This window comes from Nannobrachium achirus (genome assembly GCF_963921795.1).
Source record: "Nannobrachium achirus genome assembly, chromosome: 5".
Taxonomy (NCBI): Eukaryota; Metazoa; Chordata; class Actinopteri; order Myctophiformes; family Myctophidae; genus Nannobrachium; species Nannobrachium achirus.
This window is the reverse complement of record NC_137814.1, coordinates 68,467,310-68,480,668: the sequence shown is the minus strand read 5'-3', so window position 1 is coordinate 68,480,668 and position 13,359 is coordinate 68,467,310. Positions and strand designations below refer to the sequence as shown.

At 44.2% G+C, this 13,359-nt stretch overlaps 1 protein-coding gene across 1 annotated transcript in view; it reads left to right on the top strand.

Annotated features, from left to right (window-relative positions):
* The window catches only part of LOC308285275 (solute carrier family 22 member 7-like), a gene marked incomplete at both ends in the record, with an annotated part of 47,002 nt that extends 35,593 nt beyond the window's left edge, over window positions 1-11,409 (top strand). The window contains 2 exons of the mRNA XM_080725991.1: window positions 9,928-10,130; window positions 11,373-11,409. Coding sequence (XP_080582117.1) covers window positions 9,928-10,130; window positions 11,373-11,409 — 240 coding nt within the window. The remainder of the gene's footprint in view (window positions 1-9,927; window positions 10,131-11,372) is intronic.
* Between the last annotated feature and the right edge of the window lie 1,950 nt (window positions 11,410-13,359).

Sequence of the window (13,359 nt, the reverse complement as noted above, 5' to 3'; positions counted from 1 at the left end):
GTTTCTGCCCGACAGTGACGAAAATGGCCCCCAAAATGGAACGAAGGCCGACATTTAATTTGTATTCTTTTTCCAAATGGCCGGCCTGGACCGGCCGGGAATGAACCGGCCGTTCGGGAGTTGTCCCGCTTTTCCCAATGGCCAGCACGTCCCTGCTTTCAGATCATCTTTGACTTGAGGAACACTTCCTGCTCCAGCAGGGAGCAGATAGTCAGGTTCGCTCTGTTAATAAAGGTTTATTCGTTGGATTTTTTTGGAGATTTGTAAAACTATACATTTTTGGAATCTTCAGAGCATGGGGAATCCAAAAATCTTTGTTTGCATTTGCACAGACACCTGCAAAGCCTCGATTTTGGACGTTCAAAATGGCCGACATAAAATACACAATTTGTGCTATCTTGGCTTCTAGACAACCTAGAAACGTAATTAAACATGCTAATCCTATGTTTTCTGGGTCAAGGAATCTAATGAATGAATGATGGATGTAAAATGTTCTGGACCCCCACCCCCTTTCTGGGGGTTATCTATTTTGGGACATCCCAGAACAGTACGCTAGCCAGTTAATGTCCGATTTTCATAATATTAGAGTTGTGTAATGAGCTCCGAGTTACTAGATACCCCTTCACCTATTAGGGGACCCCCCGACGCCGTCCGGAACCCTCCTCAGGTCCTAAGCCCAAGAAGTTACCAGATCTTTTTTAACAAAACACTATCACTAACACTACACTATACCTTTAAGTTAACACAAACAGGTGTTATAACCTTTCTCATTTGCATAAACCTACTATTACACATATACATATACATATTTACATATTTACATTACATATACTTATTTAACACTAACATAAATACACTTCTCTGAATGAAAGCTGAGCTATCAATGAGACCCTCTTTAACTGGTGAATATTATTACTTTCTGCAGCAACTATTTATTTTAGAGACCAGGCTATGCACCTTACTTTAGAAATGTAGACCATAGGTCTGAATGGAGAATGCAAAACCACAAAGACAATGTAAAGTATGAGTCTGACACCTAGCTCTCACCAGGGGCTCGGGAGCGACGCCGCTTGACTTATTAGTACAAACCGTCCAGTGTGAACATCAGTTCATCCGGTTTAAGGGGTTTGGAGATTTGTACTTATATTCTGCCAAGCTCGCCCACCAACTCAGCACGCGCTGAGTTGGCTTCTGAGAAGGTGAAAAGACTTTTACCTAAGAAAACACTCTTGTTGATTCTTACCAAAAGCCTCACTCAGTCCCACAGCCAGGAGATGATTCGAGTGCCTGAAGGTGTTCAAAACCTTCCTCCCATAAGTGCAGCCTTCCCCGTAGGGAAGGAGAGAAAGTCAGACCTTAAAAAGTTGTAAACTCTTAAAAAATGAGTTCAGACAGACACCAGATAAAAGTGAATAATAAAAAGCTTTACTGGTAAAAACAGTTACAAAATATAAAACCACCAATACAGTAATTGGCAATGAAATAATGAAGAAGTACAATATAAGTACTTGACTAAAAACAGAGAATCTAACAGAGTCAAAGTCTCTCTAAGTACAGGAACAAGTGGTGCAGAAATTGCACTAAGTACAAAAAGGTCCATCCCCGACCCCTAACGGGCCGGGGATAGCTGCAACAACTCAACTCTACAAAAAGACACAGACAACAAACAAGTGGAGCTCTGGGGCACTGAGACACGCTCTTTTATAGGACGTTGCGCTGCATCATCTCAATAGGAATACACACACAGAACTTCAGTTTAGCACACACACAATGGCGCGCGCTCACGCACATTCACGTGCGCTCTCATGCACAGTCTGACGTAATCGAGACGGTCAAGGTGAGACCAAACTGGGAGTCGTCCGTTCTCACGTCAGAAGTCTCTGGGAAACCCGCTCTCCCCCAGAATGTCATATCTCATGTTGACGGATAAAAGATAACAGCTCGTTAGCGTTGGCCAGCTGCGCTGAGGAGTCATTCCAGTCCAAGGCCATCTTATCGAGCTCCACGAACACACAGCAGCCGTGTGAAAAGCATGTCTCTCTCTCTCTATTCAGCAGACACAGCGCATAGGGTCTCAAAGGACAGGGTGCCACATACTTGGGGTCACAGGCGGGACCCCTAACACCCCCTCTGGCACCCTGGATCCTCTCATCCGCAGCCACCACGGAGTCAGGTGGGTCCTGTTCTTGAGCCTTGCGCGCGGCTTTCGCTGCCGCTCTCAGGGCTATCCTTGCCTCCTTCTCCTCCTGTGGGAGGGCGGCCCATTCTCCTGCAGGCAGGAATGTTGGAGCCTTCTTCGGGGGAGCCCCTTTGGTGGCTCCCCGCTCTCCGTTTTTTGAACCCTTGGCCTCAGTTGTCTCAGCCTTGGGCTGGGTCTCCTTTCTCGAGGCCTTCTTGCCTTGCGGCTTGAATAGCCTGGGTGCCACATTCTTGGGGTCCCGGGCAGGAGCCCCAGGGCCCCTAAGACCCCCTCTGGCACCCTGGTTCCCCTCCCGTGCTTTCGCCTCAATGGCAGCTGCGACAGCATCAGATGGGTATATTGCAGGATCTCGGTAGGCATCCCGGATTCCTGTTTTTCCATATTCCATACGAGGTCCCAACATGGCTTCCAGGCAACCAAAGCGATTCTGCCCTGATCCCTGAGTTTCAATGGTGGCCCACACTTGGCCCGCCTGGTAACGCAGAGAACTCACCATCACCCTGTAGATGGTTACACAAGCAGGCACGATAGAGCGCCAGTTGTCTCCTATCAGGCAGGAATAGTTCACCAATTTCTTGATGGAGTGGCCTTTCAGTGACACGTAGTCTTCCCAAGTAGGTGTCAGGAACGGCTCTCTGTTGGACAGGTGTCCTCGTCTGATGCCCGCGATCTGCTCCCAAACTTGAGGAACCTTCAGGGCATCGTCGTTGATCTTGTTGCCTTTGATGCCATATAGCTGCATCCTGGGCATCTCGGAGTCTTCATCGTCAGTGAGGTCCCCCAGAAGTGAGGGAAACACCACCTTCCAGACGGCACCCACAATGGGCACAGAAGGCTCCGCTGGTCGATCCATTGAAGCCGGGGTGGAGACACCACTCCGATCTTCCTCTGGGAGATATCCAGAGATCTGGTTCTCCGGGTGTTTGCTATTATGCAAATCAATAATGTGCTCATCTGGACAGGCTGGGCAGCCGCTGACACAGCCTGGACAGCCTGTATCTCCAGAGTTATTAGCAAGAAGATTGTCATCATCCATGTCGTCCAGGCAAATGGAGATGATCTGCTCTTGTCCTTCGCTGGCCATGTCTAGGTCGTCGTCAGGTTCCAATTCTCCACAAAGAATAGGAAGGTTTGAGAAGTGTCCCATATGATGGTCAGCAGACGTTTGTGACGAGAGCTTGCCTGAGGAGCTCCTTATATACAGAGCCTCAGGCCATAGCTCCTCCCTAGGGAGGGGGTGCCCCTCCCTCCGGGTTCCTCCTCTCTCTTCCCACGGGAAATATATCTCCCGTTGAGAGATAAGAGATAAGAGCTCATTAGTGCCGGCCAGCTGTGTTGAGGTGTCACCCTAGTTCAAGGCCACCTTGTCTAGCTGGATGCATGAACACAGAGCAGCTTTGTCAGCAGTGTGCAAAAGCATGTATTTCTCTCTCTATGCAGTACAAACAGTGCATATGGATTAAAAGGACAGGGGGCCATATTCTTGGGGTCACAGTCAGGACCCCTAACACCCCCTCTGGCATTTGCATTCGGCCAGGGCAATGCCCAACCATGAGCAAGAACATCTGACCACAGCTTCAGCGGCCATAACAGGATAGGCTGCCAGGACGATGCACAGTCCATACAGGACGTAGCACCGCGGGCAAACCAATGCTCAACATCCCCTGGGCCCCTCCTTGGGCCCAAAGGTAAAGGCCTCGCCACCAGGGCGAATGAGAGGCTTGCATGAAGCCTTCCCTGGCCAACTTCACCACACCATAGGATACGCCTAACCAGGCGCTGGCACTCTTTCCAACTCCACTGTCCCCAGGTGGCGGGGACCGTCCTGGCGCTACACAGATCAACACTTCATGTCTGGCACACTCCAAGGCAAAGGGCATCTCCTTACGAGAACAACAGTTACCTGTCCCATGCCTTGGCGCAACCTCTCCATGCCTAACTAGGGGTGTACAACCCGAAGCTTCGGCCATTTCTCAGTGCTCACCTGGTCTTGCGAACTTGGTCAATATGTACTATTACCGAGTTCTCCAACCTAAGCTGAGCCAATGTGGGCTCGCCCTGCCGACCGCTCCCTGAGGTAGCATTATCTAAGAGGTAGTTATTGAGGTAGTTATTTGCGGCGGTGGGATTGGCGAGTCCACGCCCATATAACTTAGGTTGGTCGCAAAGTCGTTAAAATATTATTAGATGTTCTCAACTGCTATTTTATCTAGTTCCTGATGGAGATGTTTTTACCGAACTGGCCGTCGGCTGTACACACCGACCTCCACTTCACTATGTTCAAAATCTCCGACGCTCTGGGGAGTTTTGTGAATAAAAAACACTTAAGCCTTGATAATATTAACTATCCTTTACTTCTGTAGTAAATAACTATACTCCAAGGGTCTCTCGGCTATTCTTTATGTGGCAGTGGACACGAATTTAATCAATCAATTATGCCTATAATTAATCAATTACTAATCAATAATATTATGCCTATAATTAATCAATTACTAATCAATAATATTATGCCTATAATAAATTAATTACTAATCAATAATCAATAATCAATCAATATCCACCCAGGGACGCCATGTAATGAGCTCCGAGTTACTAGATACCCCTTCACCTATTAGGGGACCCCCCGACGCCGTCCGGAACCCTCCTCAGGTCCTAAGCCCAAGAAGTTACCAGATCTTTTTTAACAAAACACTATCACTAACACTACACTATACCTTTAAGTTAACACAAACAGGTGTTATAACCTTTCTCATTTGCATAAACCTACTATTACACATATACATATACATATTTACATATTTACATTACATATACTTATTTAACACTAACATAAATACACTTCTCTGAATGAAAGCTGAGCTATCAATGAGACCCTCTTTAACTGGTGAATATTATTACTTTCTGCAGCAACTATTTATTTTAGAGACCAGGCTATGCACCTTACTTTAGAAATGTAGACCATAGGTCTGAATGGAGAATGCAAAACCACAAAGACAATGTAAAGTATGAGTCTGACACCTAGCTCTCACCAGGGGCTCGGGAGCGACGCCGCTTGACTTATTAGTACAAACCGTCCAGTGTGAACATCAGTTCATCCGGTTTAAGGGGTTTGGAGATTTGTACTTATATTCTGCCAAGCTCGCCCACCAACTCAGCACGCGCTGAGTTGGCTTCTGAGAAGGTGAAAAGACTTTTACCTAAGAAAACACTCTTGTTGATTCTTACCAAAAGCCTCACTCAGTCCCACAGCCAGGAGATGATTCGAGTGCCTGAAGGTGTTCAAAACCTTCCTCCCATAAGTGCAGCCTTCCCCGTAGGGAAGGAGAGAAAGTCAGACCTTAAAAAGTTGTAAACTCTTAAAAAATGAGTTCAGACAGACACCAGATAAAAGTGAATAATAAAAAGCTTTACTGGTAAAAACAGTTACAAAATATAAAACCACCAATACAGTAATTGGCAATGAAATAATGAAGAAGTACAATATAAGTACTTGACTAAAAACAGAGAATCTAACAGAGTCAAAGTCTCTCTAAGTACAGGAACAAGTGGTGCAGAAATTGCACTAAGTACAAAAAGGTCCATCCCCGACCCCTAACGGGCCGGGGATAGCTGCAACAACTCAACTCTACAAAAAGACACAGACAACAAACAAGTGGAGCTCTGGGGCACTGAGACACGCTCTTTTATAGGACGTTGCGCTGCATCATCTCAATAGGAATACACACACAGAACTTCAGTTTAGCACACACACAATGGCGCGCGCTCACGCACATTCACGTGCGCTCTCATGCACAGTCTGACGTAATCGAGACGGTCAAGGTGAGACCAAACTGGGAGTCGTCCGTTCTCACGTCAGAAGTCTCTGGGAAACCCGCTCTCCCCCAGAATGTCATATCTCATGTTGACGGATAAAAGATAACAGCTTGTTAGCGTTGGCCAGCTGCGCTGAGGAGTCATTCCAGTCCAAGGCCATCTTATCGAGCTCCACGAACACACAGCAGCCGTGTGAAAAGCATGTCTCTCTCTCTCTATTCAGCAGACACAGCGCATAGGGTCTCAAAGGACAGGGTGCCACATACTTGGGGTCACAGGCGGGACCCCTAACAAGTTGTTTTGTAGGTTTTATGTATCCTGGGTTTATTGCGGCCATAGGTCGCAGTTTGCGACCATAGGTCACAGTTTACTATCAGAACCGTCACATCTTGACCGTATCTATCTGTCTGTCTGGACGGGTAACGTTTTTTTGTTGATTGACTCTCACACTCTGGCATCCCGCTCTGACATCACTGTGATGTCAGGGGAACCAAATCCCCTTTATGCCCATATATGGAGATCCCTGTGATGCCAGGGGAACCATAAAAGGACAACTAGGTAGTCATCCGGCAACAGCTCACAGCTGTGAAGCCTTGAGGAGTTCAGATTGACAATCAGGTTCACAGGAGGGGAGGGTGCGAGCAAAGTGTGGTAGAACAGGGGAAGGGCAAGGGCCAGACCCAGAATTTGACATAATGAAAGTATTGCAACTTCTCACTTGTGCAGACTAACGTGTCCATTTATTGCACTGCACTCACACTGACAACACAACACACACACATAAACACCTCTTTGTTATTGTCACCCCAAAACTCTCACCCTATCCTCTTAAAGAGCCCATGGTCAATTATGCCCAAAAAGATTCACTACAATGCAGTCATTTCAGACATGCAGGATCTATTGTCTTCATCATTGTCATCTTCAATGTCCAACCTAATAGTGTTGACACAGTCTCCACCATGGAGTGAAAGGCAGGTTACTTGAGCAGCTGCACCGTCCCTTGCAGCCATATTTGATGAGCTCAAGTACTGCCTTTGGAGCAGGGAGGGCAAGACACCTGACTGGAAAATACCCTCCACTCTCTGAATTCCATCTATTTACATCGATTGGTGGAAGCTCAGGGCAATTTGTCAGGTACGATTTATCCTGCATTGTGACGTAGTTGGCACGGATGTGGTAGCAGTGCAGCACGAGTTGGAGGTAGCATCTCACCCTCAGTTCTTTGACAGAAATAGTTCCCATCTGAGTAATCGCAGGGTTGTTGGACCTTTTGAACTGTAAACATGGCATGCAAAATGGAAGCTCACCAATAATAAGCTCAGGAGGAATGGAACCCTTTAAGGTCCTTGAAGTGGTTAATGACTTGGTCATCATCACCAGGCTTCAAGTAGGCATTGACCCATGTCTTTTTGGAGATTCCAACAAAATTCTCTTCCCCAGCCAGCACCAGAAAAATCATGTAGGCCAAGGAACCCTTGACATTTGTGACATCCAATAACTTGAACTTGCTTGAATATGTGTGTGCACTTCCACAAAATCATGTCCCTTGATGAAGGTATCGTATTATGATGCCTACTTTGTCATACCTGACAAATTGCCCCAAGCTTCGATCAATCGAAGAAAATAGATGGCATTTAGAGAGTGGAGGGAATGTTTCAGTCAGGTGTCTTGCCCTCCCTGCTCCAAAGGCAGTACTTGAGCCCATCAAATTTGGCTGCAAAGCAGGTTGCACTCCTCCCTGCAAATGCTATGGTGGAGACTGTCAACACATATGTCAAATTAGGGAGGACATGTACAGTATTTTAGTGAATCTCTTTGGGCATAATTGACCATGAGCTCTTTAAGAGGATAGGGTGAGGGTTTTGGGGTGACGATTAACAAAGAGGTGTGTGTGTGTGTGTGTGTGTGTGTGTGTGTGTGTGTGTGTGTGTGTGTGTGTGTGTGTGTGTGTGTGTGTGTGTACGTGTGCGTGCGTGTGTGTGTGTGTGTGTGTGTGTGTGTTTTGTCAGTGTGAGTGCAGTGCAATAAATGGACACGTTAGTCTGCACACCCAAAGTGAGAAGTTGCAATACCTTAATCCCTGCAGTAACACCTGTCAACCATAACTGTAACATAACAATTGTATAAATAATACTGAGAATACTAATAAATCATCGAAGTACAATACATAAATCCTTTCCCATTAAGATTTGGTGGGCCCCCTGTAGTAACTCTGAGGACCCCCCAGGGGTCCCGGACCCCCTGAGGAAGACCCCTGGTATTTTGCTTACTCATTTTTGTTTTCAGAGCCCAGCTACAACAACTTTTATGCTTCAATTATGATCTAATTTAACACTGTTCTGGAGCAGGAGCAGAGCGATTACTGTGATAGGCTCATGGGTCTGTCTAGGGGGTCCCAGGTGAGGAAAGACCCCAACCAAAAGTCAGAAAGGTTATTCTGGCTGCTTTAAAAGTCTAATGAATCAACTCAGGATGTTTTAAAACCTACAAAACTCTAATATTATGAAAAAGACATTAACTGGCTAGTGTACTGTTCTGGGAGGTCCCAAAATAGATAACCCCAAGAAAGGGGGTGGGGGTCCGGCACATTTTACATCCATCATTTACGCAGTCGATTCCTTGACCCAGAAAACATAGGATTGGCATGTTTAATTAAGTTTCTAGGTTGTTTAGAAGCCAAGATAGCACAAATTATGTATTTTATGTCGGCCATTTTGAACGTCCAAAATGGCGGCTTTGCAGGTGTCTGTGCAAATGCAAACAAAGATTTTTGGATTCCCCATGGTCTGAAGATTCCAGAAATGTATAGTTTTACTAATCTCCAAAAAAATCCAACAAAAATACATAGTGGACCTGACTAAGAGGCAAGCTAGCCCAGGATCAATACCATTTTCTGGTGACAAAATTATTTTTTGGACAAAATCAAATGCAGATTTAGGAGACCAGATCAAACTAAAACTCAGATGACTAAAATATGACTAAAACTAAATTAAATTATATTTAAAAGACTATGACTAAAACTAAAAGTTTGCTGTCAAAATTAACACCGTTTAACATTCTATAGCAATACTACCAGAATATCGTTGTTGTCGGGCAGAAACCTCGTATCTCCAAGTTTCATATTTGTACGTTTTTTCGCAAAGTAAAGCCCTGCTTCATCATACAAGTCCGTTGCACAAAAGTAGTGAAAACAGCAGATCTACAAGCACACAACGCCTCGCGGTGTGAGGCGTTGTGTACTTTTAGATCGGCTGTTTTCACTTGTTTAGTTCATTTTTTTTTTATTATAAAAAGGTTTCCACCCGACAACAACGATATAGAGCTATAAGATAACAAATATCTTGTTTATTTCATGATCTCTGCTGTCATGTGAAAAGAAAGAAATACGGAACATATGTAAGGGATAATGGCTGGCTCTGTGGTGGTTGTCTATACATAACAGACCGACAAGCTGAAGGGATCTGTTAGTAAATAAAGCGGTCTGTTATCCAGAAATATCAGACCTCTGATTTCAGTGATTGACCGATCAGAATCAAGCATTCAAACAAGCAGGGTAATACATATTTCTAAAGACCTAATCTTTGTCAAATCTGCCCACATATCGTCGCGTGGAAACCTTGTATGTCCAAAACCGTTAGTTTTGTATTTATCATTTTAAAAATGATTTAAACTAATGAAAACAGCCGATCTACAAGCACACAACGCCTCGCACCGCGAGGCGTTGTGTGCTTGTAGATCTGCTGTTTTCACTACTTTTGTGTGACAGCCTCCTATGATGAAAGATGGCTTTGCTTTGAAAAAACATTTATAAATGTGAAACTTGGAGATACGAGGTTTCTGCCCGACAGTGACGATATGCATACCTTCTCTATTACTCCAGTATGGCTCTTCTCTACCCGTATTTTTGCAGACAGAACGGGCTGGGTTTCTGCTCATCCGTAGCCCGTCTAGGGGTGTCCATTGCCCCTATGCTCATCCTACTGGAAGACGTGTGGCTGCCTCTGCCCAACACTGTGTTCTGCCTGATAGCTCTGATGTCCAGTCTGTCAGCATCTCAGCTTCCAGAGACACGCAACGTCCACCTGCCCGAGACTATCGAAGACATCGAACACAGAAGGTACGCTGTCTTATTTAACCCATTATTTAGTTGAAAAATAGCAGATTTACAAGCTTGCGCAAGCTTGTAGATCTGCTATTTTTTAAAAAGTTGTGAAAATGTGTGCAAATCTTTGAATATAGACCACCCAGAAGCAAAATTTGAGTTACAAACGTTCGCTCTAAAAATACATGGAACTAATATTTTGAGATATGAATATTTTTTTACAGGGGTCCTTCACATGAAAAAGGTTTGAGAACCACTGACATAGTAGTCTCTCAAGAACAGACTAACTGAGCTGTTAACTGTTAAGTGAAAAGGACCTTTTCTTTGACAATGGCCAGCCAGATTGCTGACATAGAAACATAGGTTTTTCAAAAAACCTTAGAAGGATTCAAAAGACACTTATCGAAAAAATTCAAATTTTCAGGATTTTTCAAAAATAGCAGATCTACAAGCTCGCAGCGTGGCACTCGGTGCCGCGCTGTGAGCTTGTATATCTGCTATTTTTCAATAGTTAAAGGAGCTATAGTCAACTTTTTCATTGTAGGGCCGACACTTTGTTTACATCCTAGTCTATAGACTAGAATGTAAACAAAGTGTCAGTCTGACAATGGCCAAAATGATTATTTTATCATTATTTTACGTTTTTTTGTGGTCATTTTTTAAATAGAAACACATATATGAAGCTTGTTTTTTTATAAAATATCTTCGAAACATTTTTATTTTAGCATCCGTTTCTCAAGAAAAAGTTGACTATAGCTCCTTTAAAGCATAATATAATGATACACAATAATGTGTACCCGTTCTAAATGGGTTTTAAAACAATCCAAACACCTGCGTGTGTAGGGGAGACCGGGGCTGGTTGTCTCGCGGGTTGGTTGTTGTCACAGTGCTTATTGCAGCCAAACTAGAGGACGCTGTTTCACCGTGTTGATATGATTGATTGATTTGATTGATTCGTTAATTTTTCGTGTCCTGCACACAGAGTGCCCAACCCTCATGGGTTTATAAGACACCCTTTCAAGTATACAATATGTTTTACAATGTAGTCACACATTCATTTTTATACATTTTCAGAACCATACAGAGTATTTTGTCTTCTCTCCCAAGCTTGACAGACAAAATCTGACACAATAAATACTACTGACATGACATTTTCATATCATCTCATCCCTATTTACCACTGTGCCACCTGAGCGCAATGTTCATGACTTTTGATGTCTAATTATTATGTTTTTTCTTTTTTTTTTTTTTTTTAAGGGAAAACGGAGAGAAACCCATCTTCACAGCGGAGTGAAGGGCACGTTCAGGATGTTTGATTCCTTTCCACCAGAGGCATGAGTCTGTGCACATACTGTACATGTATGACAGTTTGGGTATAATTACAGTATCACAGAAACAAATAGTAGGCCTAGCTATTCCTTCAACATCTATGAGTGTATACCGCACAGAATTTTTAACCCAGTTCTTCCAAGTGGAAAGCCAACATCCAAATAAAGGGAAATGGGCTCCAAGCACAGCAGCCATGCTGGGAAGAAATTGGGCCTCTTCTTTACTTCCTTCACAGGTGTTACCAATGATTGAAGGCTCTGTTCCATTTAGTGTACAGAGTGGTTCTCTCTCTCTCGCTCTCTCTCTCTCTCTCTCTCTCTCTCTCTCTCTCTCTCTCTCTCTCTCTTTTCTTTTTCTTTTTCAGGGAACCCCATACATCTGAGAGTGTACAGACCATCTGAACCCCCCCCCCCCAAGGAACCATGAGGGTCCCTGGACCACACTTTAAATGTTTCCAGTGAGCCAACATGCATACACAATATCAGCACCCTGACTTTGTTTGACCTAAATGGAACACAGCCTTCATCAGTATCATTGGTAAAACCTGTGCAAGGAATATTTAGCGACATAATTTTTGCTATCACGCAATTCCAACCGGCAGATTCTGCAGAATGCACTGGAGTCAATGGAAGCCCGTGGACCAGCTCACGAACAAACACTATTTCTGAACAATTATTGAGAACTTCATAAAATATTCTTCACAGGTAAATAAAAGTTTTTTTTTTTTCTGCTGTTTTGATTTCCGATGTGCGCACTGTATAATTTTATAGAGGTATCTAAAGAGCACAAAGTATGTTTCTGAACGTGCCAAGTATTGCGAGACTGTCCATCTCGCGATGCTTCAGACAGAGACAGAAACTATATCTGCTGCTGTAGATCCTCAATAAAAGTATGTGCCGTGCACATCAGAAAGCAGTGATTAGAAAACAACGTCTTCTTTTATATTCCTGAACCGATTATATGATAACCTCGCGTCACCAGACATGGGAGCGTGTCGCTGTTACTACATGTCATCTTTTCGACACCCGACTCTAACCCTCACCCTCACCCTAACCTCCGTGGAGTGAGTCGCTAACCCTCCGGTCAGGTTGATCCGGTCTTGACCGGATGGCATCTTACGTCATTTTGTATTCAAAACGGGCTACACTTTGGCAGAAAACACCAAACAGGAAACAGTTTCAACCCAGTTAGAGCAGGGGTCCCCAAACCTTTTTTGTCTCAGGGCACCCCTTAAATATTTTTTTTTATCCGAGGTACCCCTACATTATAATTTTCACTCCCAGCACCTTACATTTATAGCATATCGTCGTTGTCGGGTGGAAACCTTGTATGTCCAAAACCGTTCGTTTTGTATTTATCATCTATAAAATGTACTAAACTAGTGAAAACAGCAGATCTACAAGTACACAACACCTCACGGTAGATCAGCTGTTTTCACTAGTTTTGTGCGACGGTCTTGTATGATGAATCAGGGCAAAAGACGTACACATTTGAAACTTGGAGATACAAGGTTTCTGCCCGACAGTGACGATATTTTAGTGATTATGTTACGAGGAAAACATTGAGATAATAGCCATTTTGGTTAGAACTGACTGAAAATAACTTTGTACTTCCAGTTTAAAATTATACAAAATAATATTTTTTTAAGTGTCCAAATACATTCCAAATATTATCAAATGATCTCGCAGCACCCCTGGACTGCTGTCACGGCACCCCAGGGTGCCCCGTCACCCACTTTGAAAACCCCTGAGTTAGAGCATGCACAAGTAGTTAGCGCATGCGCAAGTAGGGGTTAAAACGGTTTCCGGTTTTGTGTTTCCTGCCAAAGTGTAGTCCGTTTTGACTACAGAATGACGTAGGACGCCATCCGCTCCCGACCGGATCAAAAGCCAGAAATTGGAAGCCAGCCCTGGCT